This window comes from Aptenodytes patagonicus, chromosome 6, assembly GCF_965638725.1.
Source record: "Aptenodytes patagonicus chromosome 6, bAptPat1.pri.cur, whole genome shotgun sequence".
Lineage (NCBI taxonomy): Eukaryota > Metazoa > Chordata > Aves > Sphenisciformes > Spheniscidae > Aptenodytes > Aptenodytes patagonicus.
The window spans coordinates 19,221,404-19,240,597 of record NC_134954.1 but is presented as its reverse complement, the minus strand read 5'-3'; the positions used below and the strand labels follow the sequence as shown (position 1 = coordinate 19,240,597).

Below are 19,194 nucleotides of genomic sequence, written 5' to 3'. Positions count from 1 at the left end.
TGGAGCCCATTTAGCTTCTCAACCGTGGTTTTTTTATCATTCCGGTGAGTCTATGTTTTGCTATTAGCCAGCCAAGCCACTGCTTCCTGACGTCGTCCCCATGAGCAGCAGGCGGGTGCATCACCAGCCTGAGCTCAAGGCTTGACAACAGTGTTCGAAGGTGACCTTGCACCAGTCCCTCCTGTAAAATGAGTGAAATATTTCTTTTCCAAGGTAGTGTTTTGAAACTTAAAGGACTGATCTAAAACCCTCTAATGGTCTATTGAGAGACTCTGGATCGGGCCCTAAATTGCCTGACCAAGTCCAAGACGCTTTGCAGTGCCCCATCCTCTGCTTACCCTTATCCTAATGACCCCATAGACACAGTCTTTGCTCCCCGGACTGCAGACAAAATATGCCATTTTTGCCCTGACCCAGACAAAAACAAGACAACAGGGAAAAAGATCCCTTCAGTTTTGTAGTCCTTTATTTTTTTTAAGTTGATCCTCCCATAGTAATGTACTGAAATGCGTAACAGTTACATTGTACAAAGCATTTAAAGAAAGTACCTCAACTTGCCGATTATTTCAAAATGAGATTATAAACAAAAGGAAAAATAAATCTGGTCCCTCACTAAAGGCCAAAAAAACCCCCAAAAAATAACTGAATACCTTCCGTTATTTATTTATTTTTTTAAACATAAATTTGGAACACTTCATCTTACAAATAGGATTAACATGAACATAACATCACACAAGCTCGCAGACAACCAGCATAAAATATTGGGTACAGCTTTTTAATCAGAAGAATCATGCTTTCATGAAGAAATTATAACTGTTTATACAATTGAATCAATTTACTGTATTACAAAAAAAACCTAAGTCGCATCTATTAGTTATTTAGTTCATTAAAAGGCAAAAATAAAATAAAAGAGGAATGTAAGAAAATTTCAAACACTGTTTTGCACTCCCATATACACAGATCAGTTCACCTCACTTTTTTTGAAGTACATGGGTGCCTTACATCGTAACGCAGTGGGGGACTGGAGCAGTGCTGTTTGTTATAGGAACAGTGCTATTTTAATCAGCAAACAATCTTTTGCCAACAAATAAATACATGGTACACACAACACAAAGAAGAAATTAGAGGGTAGGGGGAAAGGAAACAATACAACAAAATAGTGACATGATTGTCGAAAATTAAAATCTCCTTACAATGATTTGAACTAGTGGTGCTGTCGATGAACGCGGTGCTTTCATGGAATTATCTGGATGATTTAGCTTCTCGGAGTAGTGAACATTCATAGTTTACAATATACACAAGCCTCTTATGTATTGTTTCTCAGAGTTCTTTTTTTTTCTTTCTCTTTTTTTTTCTTGTTTTTCGGGTTTTTTTAACAATGCAGTTGAGAAGGCAAAAGAATTACGGAAAGAACAAAATATTCCCTGTTACTTCTTTCTACATTTACGATGGATACTGTGCATTTGATAGAACTATTTTCTTTCTTTGAAGGGCTAAAATGCATAAAGCTTTAATGAAGAGATTTGTACATAAAAGCAACTGTTCCCAATCCTGTGTCAAACTATCTTATACAAAAAGAAAATCAATTCAGTTCCTACTTTAAAGGAGTGCCCATGTGTGTATCAATGCAGTCTTAACCCTTTTGCCCCTGCCCCTCAAAGCCGGGTGAACTGGAAGACACTTTTTCCCGGCCCCGGTTTACATAATCCACTGAAACTTTTTTTTTTTAAAGTCGCATTGATCCTCCAGAAGTCAGCAGCTGCCTTTGCTGTGCAAAACAAAATATTGAGAATAAATAGTTTCTTTCTTTTTAAAATTATTCAGTTTAAGGTCACCGGACTTTAAATGAGTGACCCTGCAGATTTATAAGGCATTCTGCTCAGCAGTCTTTTAAACAGTCATATATGAAAGAGCCATGCTACTGGTTTGGACTTGGTCCCATTCTCGGTAAGACTTCACAATGTCATACGTGACTGATGGATTGAATGGCGCTGGATTCTGCAGCGGCTCTTGCCATACTGTGCCACATATTGGGTGAATTGTGGGATGCAGAATGAAGGGAGTCCTTGTCAGAGAGAGAGAGCATCATCGCATACGCCTAGACGGGGAAAGAAGGACAAAGAGGTCATGATCCTGCGGTGCAGATCTGAGCTTGGACCCGTGCCATCCCTACATGGTTAGGGCATCATTTAGGCTACAACTGCTATTCTCAACTTATTTAAAAATATCAAAACACGTTAGGTAAACCTTTTCACTGACACTTTTGACTCACTAATAGTAATAATAATTTCTGCTTTCATCTGGCTTCACAAAGCTCTGAGAAACTTTTGACAGTAGACAAGGTCCCAGAGTCTCCTTTGCCTTCAGATTCTTGGCACAAGAGGCTCTTTTCAAGAGCCTGAGGAATCACATTATCCCTTGGCTGGTCCTGTATTTCACCAAATACCACAGCCTCCTTTGCTGACCTTTTCTACAGGCATATTCTGCAATTTTTAAAACGGGAATCTTCTGAAGGAGCTAAAAAGACCCATTTTAATTAATGTTAAAAAAACCCCTAAAAAATAGCACTAAGGTGTCAGTCCAGTTATTGCTGTTTTCAAAACATGCTGAGGACCTAGAGGAGGTAACATTCAATAGACTTTATAAAAAACACCAAAAAGCCAAGCCAGCCAGATGACTGGGTCACATCCCTGCAAGGCTGCAGCTACACCCCACGGCATCAGTGGGACCACGCCAGCTGTATGAAAGCAGAGTGGGACTATTTCTTACCATGGCATTTCTGTGGGTGGCAGACAGGAACAGAAATAGCAAAAAGGTAAGCAAATCCTCTGTTACCAGGGACCAGAGCATCCTGCCATGTCTCCCTAGTGTGGCGGGAGCACAAGGGGAGGTCGGGGCAGGCTGAGGTTTGTGGACGTGGAGCACAGCCCTGTCTGACGAAGCTGAAACGATCTTGCCTGCCACACACTAACGGTTTAATCCTTTGGGTATTTGGCGACAGTAACATTTTAACTGAGTTAAGCTTTTACCTGGGATTTGGATTTCCTGTACAACGGTTGTTTTAGGTCCTCTGGCAGCTGGGAAGTATTGAAAGCTGCCAATTCAGCTTCACTATATTGATTTTCTTCCATTTTCCTCATTTTGAGGCTATCTGTGAAGTGCCTTATGTGGTCCAAAGCCGAAAGTCCAGTTGTCTTATACTCCTCCTCTTTATACCTACAAAAACACCACAGAGGTTTTAATGTCAATTAAGCGATTCTCTCTGCATTCCTTGTCCTCCCAGGTTTACACATCTGAGCAATTGCACCCTTTTTTACATTAATAAACCACCTTGCCCTGTGGAACCGTGATCCTGAAATAAAAGAAATTCCCCTTTCTTTCCTAAAGAGGAGAGGATGGGCAGCGGGAGCAGGGGAGGGAGAGGTCATCTCTCTCCTGGTGTCACCACAGCCTTTCACAAGACCATTACGGGAGATCCAGGTCGGTTTATGGAGCAAATAACGTCTCTCCCATGAACATTTCCTGTCTCACCCAAAACTTGACAATAACTCCCCAAGCACAGTTATTTTTCCTCTTAAGGGCTACAGATTGCATGACGAGACTGAAAACAGGGCTGGTATTGACCGAAACACAGACGCATGTTGCTATCGTAACTGGGAAGCTGGCTACTTTGGACCAGTTCCCACAGCACACAGTTTGGTGCTGGCACTCTTGTATGGTTTATTGTTTTTATTTTGCATATCGGGCACACCAATACTCGGAAGGAACCAACCTGCCAGGGGAAGCTTTGCAGTTCATGTCCAAAGTACTCGTTTCCTCGTAATCCTCCTCTGGAGTCCCCTCGTGCATGTCACTCGTAACAGGCTCTTTGACCGCTTTCCCTGCAATTTCGCTCTCTTCATCTTCTTCGTCCATCATGACTTCATCTTCTGCCTCTTCGTCATCCAGCAAATCTGAGTTCTGGCTGGCTACGATGGCTTTTTCATCCTTAAAGTGGCTGCCATTCATTCTGAAAGTACCAAAACAAACCCAAGCAATAATCACAAATCAGTTATGAAAGCTCCTCACCAGCAGATTGTCGGAGGCAGATCTGAAAAGGATCCGTCCCAATAGAATAAAGTCATTTCTGTATTTTGTATCTTGTTTAGCTTCAGACATTTAGGCAGTACTGGAGAAAATTCCACTCAAAAATCAGTGGGACATTACAGTGCCATCAGCATGGGATTTTCCTGTTATCCTGGGAGCCTAAAACTACTGTTCAAGTGGAGGCATGTTCAGATATCCATTCCAAATTTTCTCACGCATTATTTCATCTCATGTTTCCAATCATACATGTAGTCTGGGCAAAACAACTCATCGACTTTTAACAGAAGCTGTAGGGGCCAAGAAACTCTGAAAATCAGATCCGGCATCTTCAAAAATGACATCCAATACTGTGTTCAGAGTTTTAAAGTCAAAATTACATGCATAATTAATTTTGCCCACTACCACCCATTTGGAAGCCATGGGTTCCTGGCTTCACTGAACGTGTGGATTACATACATGGGAACCTAAGGGACTTCAGCTGAAGACCTGAAGAATGGTTTGCAATACTGCCTCCACACTGAACTACATTATCGACTGATTTGAAGGTTAAGAAGTAATGAAAAGAAAGGTCATATAGCATTTTAAGTGCATTTATTCTTATTAAATGAATAATTATAGCAATACACACATGGAAAACCATTTGATCTACCCACTGTTATTACATTCTCTTTTGCTTTCAGACAATGACTTCTCTTAACTACTTCCTACGGGATTTTATCAAGGACATAATATCCACACTGAAGTAGGGGCTCGTTTGCTAACGGCCTCAACCCTGCAGGATTCTGAGCATCTGCAGCTGCATCGTGTCTGTCGCATTAAATGAGAGTTAAAGAAATTCAGCACTGCCACCGCGTTGACAAATGTGTGGCCAGAGGTACTAGTGGTGTAGAAGGGCTGAACTTGGTGGAGCCACATGAATTCATGCTCCCAGCATATCTGCTCCACTGCGTTATGTAGCACGGAGGCCTTGATTCATCTATTGTTCTCATTGTGCAAAAGGTCCTTACTCTTCCAGGAATACAGTTATAAAAATGGAAACTTTATTGTCTGCCCGCAGTTTGCTTTAGACTCCGTGTGCTTCAAACTGTGCGGGACAATATGGAATATACCAAAAGTTTGAGCAAGATAAGGATGAGCCCTAGCAGCGTATTTGGTATTTAGCGTATGACTTGCTGTTGTAACAGATGTACTTTTTGATGGAGCGTACACAAGTGAAAGCTAGTTTCTTATACAATAGCATCGTTTTCCTAAACATAATAGAGTTTCATCTATTTTCCGAGCAAATTCCAGCTGATTGTCACGAGTTTAGTATTGCATTAAAAAAAAAATCTAGGGAATGGTCTGTTTATATCACAGTATCAAAAAATCTGAGCCTGTGCAGAGTCAGGAGAGCTGAAGCAGCCAGCCCCCTCTAAGATAATCAGAGGAATATCTCTTTATCATCTTTTATTTAAATAGGCAGAAATAAGAAATTGTTGAGCACAGTTTGGGCTGCCAACTTGCTTGTTATGCTCAATTGAGGCTGCTAGAAATGAAAGAGAGATGGACGACAACCAAAGTAACAAAAGCCATGTGATTAAGAAAACAGATTCTCTAATTATGCTTTCAAATGCAGCAATTTGCCAGGGATAAAATATCCATCAAGAGCAGTCTGAAGTGCCAAATTTAGAAAGGAAACACTGCACAACCCAGCAACCTTTTCACTTTGCTGACTTCCTGTTGGAGGACATGTTGAGACCAGATGTGCAAAGAAAAAATCCCAAGCCCTCATTGCCAATCAAGAATGGAATGAAATTTGAATATGCATGTAATCACTTAATCCAATACTTTTGTGGAAATTGTGTTATGTCCACCATTTTTATCCCTTCACAAAGGCATATGGAAATTGAGATGACAGTGAAGTTTGTCACCAACACTAAGACATTTTTGATGCTGATAACGTAATGCCAATTCAAAAGCGCAAATAATGCATAATGCAACACCGATCTCAAAGAAATATGTATAGCTGATGTGCATATCCATGCTACAGCCTTTTCTGCTTAGCTGTATTTTTATTAGCTGAAAATATTTATAAGTCATCTCTCTTTTGTTAGTTCAGAAGAATTGAAACACCCATATACTTAATAAATCTCAGTAGGAAAAAGTCTCCCACATGCTAGAGCACGGTGGACTACCAACACCTACCCACAGGCTCACGGGTTTTTGCTAGTCAGCATCTTTCTTGGGATTGAGTTACTTACAGGAAAGGACTTTCAGTTATAATCTTTCATTTGATCCAAGAATTTAGCTTAGTCTACTTTATTAATTACACATTTAAATTGCATTTAAATAGTAAGGCTCTCTACATTTAGCCACAGGATGTAGAATACACCTGTTCTGCCGTGAATGAAAAATGAGGGGATTTTTCAAGAAACTTAAATCAACAATGGGAACTTGAAACTGAGAGCTCCTGATACAAGGAGAAATATGTTTATAGATGAACCTTCTGTCCATCATCTGCCACTGGGAATATGCTCATGCACGATGGGGAGGGAATCAACACGTTTCTTTTCATAAGACACTGACGTGAACACTGAAGCAATCAGATTGCTAAAATGACTCATCAAAAGTGAAAATCAGGTTTAATCTGGAAAAGGAAGAGTGGCACCTTTTGAAGGCAGATCAGTCGCAACTTACCTCTCCTCTGAGTTTCGGGGCGATTGGTTGTTGTGGTTGCTGTTTCCAATAAAATTCCTAATTTCTGTGAAGTAAGAGTCTTCCTTGTCATCTAGGATTGCCCCTGTGCTTTCCAGTTCTGAGTGAGGTGAAGATGTTGCAGTACCTTAAAGCAAAATAGAGGACTTCTGTCGTTGCTCCTTTATGTTTTCTATATTTAACCATTTAAATCAAATTGAAATTGAAACGATGGTTAAAATGGGTGAGACCCAGAAAAGTTGCTCATAGTGATCTATCAGCTGTAAAACTGGTATTTAGAAGGGAAGTATTATTAACCATGGGTGAAGGTGGTTTCCAGCCAAAATGACTGCTTGCATGCTGGGTGCCATTTCCATGGTTTATAATTGCTTTTGCCAAATATCTATTTCAACATCTCCCTCCTGTTCCCTTGCAACTCCAAGACTGTCAGTCAATAACTGTGTTAGACCAATGGCTGAACTGAGCAAATGGAACTTTATTTTAGCTATTAATGATGTAGATTTTCTTAAAATATGGAGCAGCCATTGACATAATCACCCAGGTTCATTAGCACTGAGAGACCAGTGACAGACATCTTTCTCTGTGCACTGTCAAGAAGACAGCTCTGCATTCACTGCAGGTACCTGGTTATTTCCAGTGGAGCAAAACGTAGACTGAAAAGACTGCAGACAGGGTTTTTATTAAACCCTGCAGATACCTAAACCAGACCAATAATATCCACTACCTGCCACTGCCTTTGCTGCTGCTGTGCAGTGACCGATTTGCTTTGGGGCTTGGGAGGCACCATTACCTCCATAATAGCTAGTGCTTTTCAGCTCCTGACAGTGGGAATATTTTAGAGGGTGCCAAGAAAATCTTTTAGAGTGCCCCCTGAGACTCTAAATCTAGGACTCCTATTGAGAGCCAAGTGATTGCGGAGATGGGATTAAACCAATTTTCCCAGTCTGTTCTCAAAATGCTACGGTTGGCTTAATTAAAACCAAAAGAAAAGACATCATCCAGTGGTATTAAGTTATACGAGGGTGGAGTTTATGCTGGGATTTTCAAAGCACTTCAAATGTCAGCAGAGCTTAGGCACTTACATATTTTCCAAAAACCCCCTCATCAGAGCAGACGGCGGCAGAGCAACGTGTGCCTACTGACGCTCAGTAGTATTGAAAGTGAACGTGAGGTCCCTGTATATGAACGTTGGCGGTATGTAGAGCATGCTGGGGAGGGAAAAGGCATACATACCAGACATGTTCCCATTCTCATGTTTTTTTAGATGTCTGTCAAGATTGGTTTGTTGACCAAAACACCTGTCACACAAGTGACACTTGAATGGCTTCTCTTTATTGTGGATGTTACGGACATGTCTCTGCAGGTTAGAAGATATGCTAAAGGATCTGTCACAGTATTTGCATCTAAAAAAACAAAAACAGGTGGGTAGAAAAGGGTTTGTTAGTATCTGGAAATGTAAGATTTGTCCATGAAGCACCTTCCGGGCTCAGCCTCAGTACCCAACTGCAGTTCCTTGGTCCCTATGGAGGCAAAACCCTCCCTGAAATAAAGACAAGTTTTGGCTGAATAACTGGAGAGCTGTGCTCTTGGAATGGAGACGTCACTTCTACAGTGGTTTTTTTAGCTTTAATTCACATTAGGCTTTATATTTTAAATACTGCCTTTAGGAATAAGCATAATATTTCAGAGTTAATGGCATCAAATTAGCTAGGGTAATTGATTCCCATGTTTTTAAAACTGTTGCACGCAAAGTTGGGAAGTTTGAAAACAGTAGAGCAATAACTCTATTGTTTCATGTGCTGCCAATACAATACAATTAAACGCTTTTGGAAAAAAACATGAAACAGATCTCTTCTAATGCTCAAATAAGGTAAAAAGGGTTATTTCTTTTCCTATTCTAAATTATACTGTGTGATTAAATCTTTTCTTGAGGAATTAACTTGCTCGATTGCTAATCCCAGAGGAAATTTGGTTATCTTGCAAAAACCAGCAATAAACAATCTCAACCTTTAATACTGTGCCAATGTGAGTAGTTTAGTCTATCACTCTGGTACCAGAGGCATCAGTTTTCATACTCTGTAGTGATTTGGAGTCCCTAAAGCCTTTACTGTATTGCTCTTTAAGCCATTACTAAGTCATACTATAACTATTCCAAATTCTCTGGCTGGCAACTAGCCAACAGTCTTCACCACTTTAGTTTTTCAATCTTTTACTTCTCCCGTGCCTCTCTTACGCTTGTCAATGATGTCAAATTTTTTTGTGTGCTGAAATTGTCCATTATGCTACTAATTGCTCACGGCTTTTATGTAGTGGATGGGCATAACATGCATCAAGACCTTCCTTCAATAAAATTAGATGTGAATCTCATTTCCCAAAGAGACTAGAGGCAAAAACCATATTGTTTCCTCACAAACAATGAGCTTACTCTGCTCCTTACAGCTCATAAAATGCAGAAATTGGTGCATTTGTTTTACTGGAACATGAACTGGCTTCTTTCCAGTTGATTTAAATTAGTCTTTCATTTTCAATAAGGTGAAGCGTCTATACACATTTCTGCATGTGACTGTCCTGGATACAATATCACATACATATTCTTATCAACAAGAGAGCACACCCACACGGGTTTTGGTTAAGCAGACCTCAGAAAGGATCCAGACTAGGCAGGAAACAAATAAATACAGTAACGCCTTTGCAACCGGGACCTTTCAGAAATCAGATGATTGACGAAACACCCAACTTTAGGCTGCAAAAACCACCACAGAGCTCTTACAAAAAAACCCCCATTTTTGCAAGGGAAAATATGACCATGAGCCCTATTGAAAAACACTTCAACCATGCTGGTTCAGAAGTGCCAGCTATCCCGTGAGGCAAAGGCAGAACTTGCGGATGGTGCCTGGGCGGCTGCCTAAGCCAAAAGAATTTCACTAACTAGGACGAAAACCTTCCCCCATCTCTGCAGCTCCAATGCTGAGTATCAGCACTGAATGCAAAAAGCCCTGTTTGAGACCAAAATGCAATGGTGGGTCATCAATGCCAAGGAGCGAGCGCTGGAGCTGGCCAAGCAAGGCTGTTGAGCACTCATTCCCTTGCTTTATTCACTTGACGACACCACAGACACAGGTAAGGGGTCGCAGTACCTATAGGGCTGTTCTCCAGTGTGCGTCCTCAGGTGACGTGTTAGGTTTGCAGATCTCGGGAAAATCTTGCCACAGTATCTGTGATAAGAAAAGGATTGATAAGACAATGCAACCTTCAATGGCTTCGTCCCAATTTGAGCCGCCCCAGACGCATAGCCCAAATTGAATCATTAACATGTGGTAGTATTGGTATTGCTTTGGTGTAATGACATTTCAATAAAATCATTCAGCGATTTTAAGTGATTGAGACACACACACACACACACACACACAAGAATGGGACTGGAATTGCTGGCACCGACCAGCTTTTCTTGTGCATAAGCAAGGGATATATGAAAACATACCAGTTTTAAAGATCACCCAAAATTTCTAAGCTCACTAGGTGATTATCTGTCACATTCAGATTTGGAATCAAGAGAATCTGTTATTAAAGCCTTGGCTTTCTGCCTCCATATAAGCAAATTTCAAACCTTTCAACCAATTCTACGTGTCAGCAAACGTGACATCATTCTGTGCATTGAACAGGATCAGAGCAGACAAGACTCAAAGACCTAATCCATCAAGGTATGTTTCTATAACAACATGTCTTGAAAGAAGGTGACATGTTTTCAAAAAGATCAGATAAACCGATATGCCAGTGTCAAATGCCTGCACATTCTGGAGATGATATAGAGACCTAAATAATGCAATTTAAAAACCATTCTCCAAACTTGATAATATGTCACAGGAACAACAATGGCAAAAAAATAATAATACCGTGAGCACTCCCCCCTCATTTAAAGTAACATATTAATATTCAGTTTATAACTGGCCCAGTTCTATTAATGACATCCAGCCCATTTTTGCATGGGGACAGAGCACACACAGCGCTCTCTTAAGTGAATGAGGGTGGTGGTTGCTCCACGTGATGACTTTGAAGATTGCATCCCTTTATTTTTAACATCCCATTTATTTTTTCACAACGTGATATATAAGCCTTCAAAATACCCACACAGCTAATTCTACTCTCCTTGACAAAGCTCCCATTCATTTTGGTTGCACGTACAATGACTATCTTCATTGTACTTTTTTTTAAGTCTGTACACATAAGTCCTAATAAGTCATGTATTTTATCACTGATCCCTTTGGATATTAAAACCAGAAGCCTGAGAAAAAACACATCTGTAGTTTATGATCAAAAAAATCAATAATGAAAGCATGCTTGTGCATATGAAAGTGATGAGAAAATTTGGAAAAAAAAATTGTTTATATAATAGTTTCCACCTCATTTATCAAACCAGTATGATACAGGGCAAACTTTGTTTCGTAACACCAGTAATTTAATAATAAGAACCCCAAAGCAAAACACTTTCCATGTTTCGTTGGAAACTCTCCGAGCACGGGGGATTTCGGGAGCCCAGGAGGGCAGCACAGGGCGGTTTTGGGGCTACCTGCAGGTGTAGCGCTCCTTGCCCTTCCGCAGCAGGGTCTCGGGCAGGACACTCGGTGGCGCACGGAAGTTGAACATGGATGGCACCGACTGGATCAGCTCGTTGGCCTCCGGTTTCAGGGCGCTAAAGCTCTCCAGCTTTTCGGCCATGTTTTCTATAGCTGACATCTGCAACAGAAGATAGCACAGAACCCGTCATGGTGAATACCACTTCGGTTTTCTGCCCTCACTGGAAACCCGAAATACAAACAACATACGCTGCCAAGGGAAAATAAAAAAGGAAAACAAAAAAAAGCAAATGTAGAGTTGCAGTGACAAAAATTATGGGGCACATTAGGCAAGGTGGTGGCCACGATGTTGTCCCACTTGGAATAACGCCCTTAACTGCTATAGCGGGGTGCTGTTTCTCTGCAAGGCCAGCACACAGCAGAACTTCTGTCCTGACTGCTACAATGGAAAGCTGCTTCCATACAAAATCTAAATTAGCCAGTGTTCATTTCTTCTAATTTTTAAGCCTCAGCTTCTATAAAATTCCAGTTTATGCAGTCATGCTCTGTGGGTATGTGCTTATGAGTAAGTGCATCCCACCTACTGAAACCATTGTCCATTTTTGACCAAATCAACAGAAAAACTAGAGATCCCAACAATAACTGAATTCCTATAGGGTTTTTTGTTTGTTTTTTTTTTTAAAGGACTTGAAGAGGACAAATATTGCAGAGGACACCTTATGAACAGGCTAGCTCAACCAAGGGCTGCAACAAGCCAGATCCAGAGAGGCTCTGTCAACGTCCCAGCCACATCCAACCATTCAGTCCAGTCTTCTTGACCATCACAGTCGAAGACCATGAGATAAATCCATCAGAAATGAAACTTTGGTGAATTTGGTGCTATGTGTTACATTACCTGTTAGATGCCTATCCTGTTTTTCTACAACCTCTTAATATTCTTGCTCTACCTTTAGTTGCTTGTAAACCCTATGCACTTTGAGATGCCTCCGCTCTTGGTTAGCTGTCTTAAAGGGCTTTAATTTTCAGGAAGTGGGCATTAAATAATTTCTGGAGAATGGTTTCCTTTCAGGTGTCTGGAACTGACCATGAAAAACTGCTCCAAAACCTCAAACGTTGTCACTTGGAGAGTTCAAGACTGCTGCTGAGCCTACTGACAGGTGAGTAACCATCTGCCTCTCCATAACACCACAAGCAAATGAAAAAAAAGAAACCCAAAATCTCACCTACAGAGCATAAAAACCACAGCATGAGCCCTGTGCAATACCTTGCTTGTAATGAAGGAGGAAATTATGTGAAAGACAAGATGCTGAACGCTCCTCAGCTGAGCACACCTTTCCAGCCCATTCTCCAAAATCCGTAAGAGACTGCTCCAATTGTTGGGATTTTAAAGTTTTATTTAATGGGAAGAATTGCATGTGTTGGTTTTTTTTAATTTTATTTTAATGGGCAGAACTGCACATTTGTCTCCTGGAATGACTATTCACGTGCTGGTTAGCTCTGGCTTTGGGTTGGTTTGTTGGGGTTTTTTTTTTTCCCTTTAGCCTGTAGCCTGCCCTCTCATTTCATGCTCAGGTTCCTAATGCCGAGGACAAATTGCAATGTACAGGGTACCACTGCCAATTTGCCAAATGTCTTTCATCAAACACGGTGGGGAAAAAAAAAAAAAATCTCAGAGGGAAGTCAAGATACATTTACTTGTCAGGCAACAAATGTGAAAGCATTGCAAGGCAGTAGGGGCTGTAAACTCTGGGGTTTGATTCATAATCACTCAGCTGCTAAAACATTCTCCACAGATGCAAGTGGACAGCACATTTGTCAATATGAAGGATTTTGACATGTACTGATCACAGGCGTGAGATATGTAATGATGATGCTGCTGGGAGAGGAGGTAATTCTATCTCGGCACCGAGATGTCATTATCAACCCATACAACTCAACATTACCATATATTTCTTTTTATATGACTTCATCTTTTTCTTTAGTCGGAATTGATTCTTAAAGCTTTTACGATAGTCCTTCCACTGCCTTAATTCCTTCTAATTGTTCCCCGCAAGAATTCATTCTTCTATTTTGCAATTGCGGAACATAAATTGTTTGAATGAAAAATGACCTTTGGCCTTCGGGCTGATTAGCAGTGACAAGACAGTGCATGGGTTATGATAGCACATATTTATGGTGAAGAATAATAAGGACATTGAGAAGTATAATAAATGTTTTATTTATGTATATTTAATATTCAAGTCAGTTTCATTATCTAGTGGTTTTAAATCATTTTTGGATCACCATTTCTCATGTACATGGTCCCCTACAGTATTATATTAAAGCAACTATTTTCCTCTTTACATTTAAAATAGCTTAGTCATGCTTATTTTTTTTAGTACTTATTTCCAGGATTTTGCAGAGGAGAAATTGAGACCGGTTCTTCTCTAATGTACGGTGATGCAGATCAGCACTAGCTCCAACACTGCCTCCAGGATTACATGAGTCCCAAAATAGGTATGAAATCAGCATCTAATCTTAAATCCCTCATTCAGAGGAAACACAAGCATGTCCAATTATTTTAAAGTATTACTCGCTTTCCAAAAATATGTTTCTCACCATAGGAATGACTATTGTGTTTGTTGCTTTTTTAAGACTGATCCATGTAGTCACCTGGTATGATTTATATTTTTCAAGAAATGCACCAGCAACAATGGGAAGTGCTCAGCCCCAAGCCTTTGCTGATACGAGTCGGTGGCACTCCACTGCTGTCAGGATAATTATAGCAGTTACTATCTGCTGCAGATAGGGCTCACAAGGACCCAAATCAGGGCATTTTCTTAAGAAGTCCTGGAGCGTGCTGGTGCTCGGGGCCTTCAGGATGCAATTCCCTATTGCAAGATGGGCACCTGGGCAGCATGGGCTTGTTACAGCCCATAAAATCCTGCCATCCCAGACCCGCAACACGCTCTCCATGACATTATATTCAGGTAGGCAGCCCCTGCTCATCAGTCTAATTGCAAAATCTTAACTGGGTAATATGAAATCTGGGGTTTGCTGCGCTGAGGACTAACTCAGGCACCAAAACCAAGCAGGAATTATAAAACCTGCAACACGCTTTTGGGAAACCAGTACCCCGGTTTCAAGCAGTGGCCCCAGGGGATGCGCAAGAGGGCGAGCAAGGGACAGACCTTCTCCCCAGTGTCTTCTGTCATGCACCAGCAATGAAAGGCGCAAGAGCCTTAATTGGAGGTTGCATCTCGATTACGGTGCTGAACGGCCATTGGTGGCTGCAGCTCCCATTCATTTGGCTAAACCCTTTTTGAATCCATTTATATTTTTGTCAAGGAGAGTTCGCCAATTTAATTAGGTGCATATGAAAAGATACTGGCTTTTGTTCCTCCTAAGCCTTTTGCCTGATAATTCAGCTGGGTGCCCCTCATTTTTTTTTTGTATTGTTAAAACTAATGAATAACCATTTCTCATTCAGGTTCTGTTCACCATTCATGGTCTCATAGAGCTGGGGCACAGCTCCCTCGGGCATTTCTTTTCCCAGCTGAAAAAATCAAAATCTACTTAGTCTCTTTTTGTATGGAAGCTGTTCCCTACCTCTGATCATCATTGTTGCACTTTTCTGTGTCTTTTCTAATTCTACTACGTCCTTTTTGAGAGGGACTTTAGCTGTATTCAAGACCTGAAAGCAGTATAACATAATGATGTTTTCAATTCCTTTCTGCTAAGCACTCAGATGATATTTTCATAAAACTATCATCAACTTCAAGATCTTTTTCCTGAATGACATGAGTTAAGAGTCACACTTTTCCCTCGGTATTACTAGGTACTTAACTGACATTGAGTTTTATTGCTATTTTAATCCCTGGTGACTCAGCTTTCTGTGAATCTTCAGCAAAATCTTCATAGTCAGCTTTGGATTTAGCTATTCTCAACAGTCACAAACTCCGCTCTTTGCCTGGTCACCCTTCTTCCTATGTCACATACAGACATACACCACAGTTCAGACCCCAGTGACACCCCTAAGTGGACTCACTGATAATCTTCAATGACTGTAAAAATCACTAGTTTATTCTTACCCTTTTTTTCCATTTTTTTTTCTTTTTGACTAGTTGTTAACCCAGGGGATGACTTTCCCTCTTCCACAATGAAACTCCCTCTTTCAGCTGAAACACAACCGAAGTAGCTCTTACTCCTTCAAAACACCATTACTGCTGATGGTAAAGCAGGACTTGCCTCCACAGGAGCTGTGTTGACCATGCAGATGTTACTGGTCAGCAATCCACCAAATTCCTGGAGCAAGCTGTTAGCAATATCATCTGCCCTGGGAGGTTAGGTGGGTGCTTGTGGCCACCTCATCTCTCCGGGGATGGTCTCTGGGGACCACCAGGCGTGCGGCTCAAGCCACCAGGCAGCACTTTCAGGAGGGGTCTGCACCCCAGCCGAGAGCCCAAGGGCTGTGGTGATCCCTGAACAGGGCATGGGGAGGAAGGCACAGCTTGACTCCAAGGATGGGATTAGTGTAATTGCCAGGTCCACAGAGAAAGCTCTCTGAGGAGGTAGGAGAGTGAGAAGATCCTGTTACATATTTTACATACAGCTATTGCCTTATGGACGAGTCATGTCTGCTCCTAATCTGAAATCAGTGAATGACAGAATTTTATATAGAACGGTAACTTTTGATTTACATATATGAGAGTTGTTGATTCTATCTGCATCCAGATGTCTGGAAAAGGACGCAGCTTTCCTCCACCTCCCTCCCGCTCCCTGAGAGGCTATTAACCTCCTACTGACGCAAACTAATATGCAGTCGCAATTCCCCAGCTCCGACTCAAAAATGCAGACATTACCATAATCGGCTAACACAAGTATTTATAAACATTTCAACGGGCAAGATATCATCAGCAGGGGCCTTGAATATTTGTCTTAAAATTTATTAACCAACAGAAGAAAAAGTGGCATAAATAAAGCAAAGGTTTGTTGTTGCTGCTTTTTAAGAATAACCTGATGATATGAAATAATCTAGCAGACAATGTCATGAATTACATGACCTCATGTTTTATAAACGCGACTCCTTCATTGCTATTATCGCAAAAACAACTGACTTTATGGCTGTAACTCATGGGAAAAAAAATTGTTCAAATGTTTGCTTTCTATTTTTACTAGTGTTATTTAGAGAAATCTTGAAAACCCAACTACTAAAGCTTAGGATTTCTTCCTCCCCAGTTCAAGTTACAATGCTTTTTCTAAAAACTACGACTTGCGAATTTGTTGTCTTGAAACTGTGTATTTAGACATCCAGCCATAGAACTTGGCTGAGCTATATTCACGTTCAAGAGACCTATCACACATGGCTAAGCTTTATGAAGCAGTAGCGAGAAACTCCTGCTGATCTGCAGTATAGTTCCAGAATAACTCTATTTGTATTATTAATGCAGTTGGTGGGGATTTAGCTGATCTAACAGAATGGACTGTGTCCTAAAATAAGCTCAGTAAAATAAAAGCTTTGTTAATGCACTCACCAAGTTTCTTTTATTTGTAAAATTATTTTAATTATTTACAATGATTCTCCATAAAGCAATTGTAAATAAAGTCTGAACCTCTTTATAGCAGCCTTCTCTTGATGGGACCAGAAGGGGATGAAAGAGTCTACAGACTAAATAAATTGTGATCCATTCAAGAGAGGGTGTTGCCCATTGATTTGCACTATAGGGTTCCTGCCAAACAATGAAAAACAATCTGAAATAATCTTGAAATATATGGCACATGCAACTGTGAATTGAGATAGAAAGGTTCGTGTGACATATTCAAATGTCTCAAGATGAAGATTCACCCGTGAATCAGCATCCTGCTCTAGACACTTTATGTTTTACATACCTATTTCTGCTGCAGTTGCTCAAAGTACTAGCATGGCCAGGAGACACATGCTCACAAAAAAAAGCAGGATGATGGAAATTTGAGGACCAAGCCAATATCAAGGAAAGCAGACAGAAGAAATAGACTGCACTGTGTTTTCCAACTTCCCAAATATGCCCAAACAGAGCCACTTTTCTGAGAGCAGAGGATTCAGGGTGCCTGGGCCAAATCACAAGTCCTACCACGGCCCCTTCATGTGCTACACTGAATTCCCTCTATTGCAAAGAAAATGTTTGGGAACCACCTCTTGTGCTCTCCAAGTCTGGCATCTAACCCTACCTATCTGTTGAGCTCATTCAGCGTCTATGGGTGCTCACAGGAGTCCTTCAGTGCCTGCTTAGTTCCTTTCATCTCAGGATCCTAGCGCATCTCTTGCAGCTGCATAAACCATCGCTTTACAGGAAGAAAATAGAATTAAAAGCCACGTGTACTCAAAGCAAAGGTCCATCACTGCTTTTGAAGTGTGCCATGGATGGCACGCAGAAGACAGCAGGGCTAAGTGCCAATCTGCAGGGGCAGCACCTTTGAGGGCTCCTGCACTAGCCCCATACAGAGACGCACGTGCAAAAGAGTACATGAAGATCTCAGATCTCATTTTATGAAATTCTGGCTTCGTCTTGTGAAATTAGTCCACATCTCACTGTGAGTGATGAGCGAGAGTGAGTCAGGACCTGAGCTGCAGCCGGCTGGCTCCAGCTCTCCCCTCCGAAGCCCAAAGGTTGGGAAAAATCTGGGACAAGTATTTATGGGTTCAGTGCTGCAGCTGAGGAGCCAGCAATGCAAGAGCAAAACACGGTGTTATTTGAGTTGCATCTGCAAAAGCAGTTGCTGTGGCTCTTTTTTTTCATGAACAATTTAGACATATTGAAAATAATGTTTTATAAAAATAGAAGAGCAAGCTCAAATTTATCCCATAGTACTAAAAGCACAATTCCTGTTCGCATAAGGGGGACGATGTAAGTATACACACAGGACAAATCTGACCCAAACACAGCAAATAAATGGGTGTTTTATTTGTGTTCTAAGTACAGCAATGAGCAATTAAGCTCAAAATTTCAAAGCTATTAAAGCGGCTAACTCCCACTGAAGTCAATGCGAGATAGAAACGTGAAGTCCTCTGGGGCTTTGTATTTTAATATCTTGAATGCAGATTAAATATTTACAATTATTGCAATCTAACAAGATATCAGCCTAAAAATTTCACTGCAATCTCTGAAGGAAATGGCTTGGAACTACGTCAGTTAAATATAAACAAAAACTGCATTCTGAAACCCTCACTCAGGTAAAGCTCCCATTGCCTTCACCAGATAAAACTGGCAAGATTAGGTAGGTAAAAATAAAGCCAATTTGACATAAGAGGATATTTATCCATTACAGCTACAACACTCTGTAGGAAAGTGTGGCATGCTCCATAATTGAGTGGTAAGTTATCTTTCATATTATATTTTTCTTATGCAATTTATTTCACGATGATTAAATCAAAAATATAAGCAATGAACTTACCCAAATTCTTTGATCAGGCAATTGGAACTGGGAGCAAAATTGAAACAAAAACAACACATTATTCCTGCGTTGGAACTCTCATTGCAATTAATCTACTAATTAAGATTTTATTTAAAGATATTAATTAAGATGTTATTCTGAATGATTGTTGCATCGGGGTATTCCCTCCCTAAAAATGCAATCCTTGTAATGGCAAATTATTGTGAAATACCATCAAATGATCTAATTTTCATAGCTTTCGGGCCACTACCACTGGGACGAATTTTGCCCAGGCAGGGACAGGGTAACAACTGCATGGTTTATGTCTTTAATCTCTACTTCAGAAACATATTTTAAAGATCCATCTGTTAGCTGTCATATTATCCAGTTAAAAAAAATAAATTCTTGCTTCATCAGATGGCAAGTTTCAGAAATAAATTCACCTACAGAA

At 40.7% G+C, this 19,194-nt stretch overlaps 1 protein-coding gene across 7 annotated transcripts in view; it reads right to left on the bottom strand.

Annotated features, from left to right (window-relative positions):
* Positions 1 to 450: 450 nt before the first annotated feature.
* Positions 451 to 19,194, bottom strand: part of MECOM (MDS1 and EVI1 complex locus) — a 354,166-nt gene continuing 335,422 nt past the window's right edge. For 4 of the 7 annotated variants that reach the window (XM_076341393.1, XM_076341394.1, XM_076341398.1 and 1 more), the window contains 8 exons: positions 18,765 to 18,791; positions 11,348 to 11,514; positions 9,918 to 9,995; positions 8,014 to 8,183; positions 6,763 to 6,907; positions 3,773 to 4,009; positions 3,030 to 3,216; positions 451 to 2,098 (listed from right to left, as the gene is read on the bottom strand). In XM_076341393.1, coding sequence (XP_076197508.1) covers positions 1,964 to 2,098; positions 3,030 to 3,216; positions 3,773 to 4,009; positions 6,763 to 6,907; positions 8,014 to 8,183; positions 9,918 to 9,995; positions 11,348 to 11,514; positions 18,765 to 18,791 — 1,146 coding nt within the window. In that variant the 3' untranslated portion in view covers positions 451 to 1,963. The remainder of the gene's footprint in view (positions 2,099 to 3,029; positions 3,217 to 3,772; positions 4,010 to 6,762; positions 6,908 to 8,013; positions 8,184 to 9,917; positions 9,996 to 11,347; positions 11,515 to 18,764; positions 18,792 to 19,194) is intronic. The other 3 variants (XM_076341395.1, XM_076341396.1, XM_076341400.1) reach the window with 1 other exon arrangement.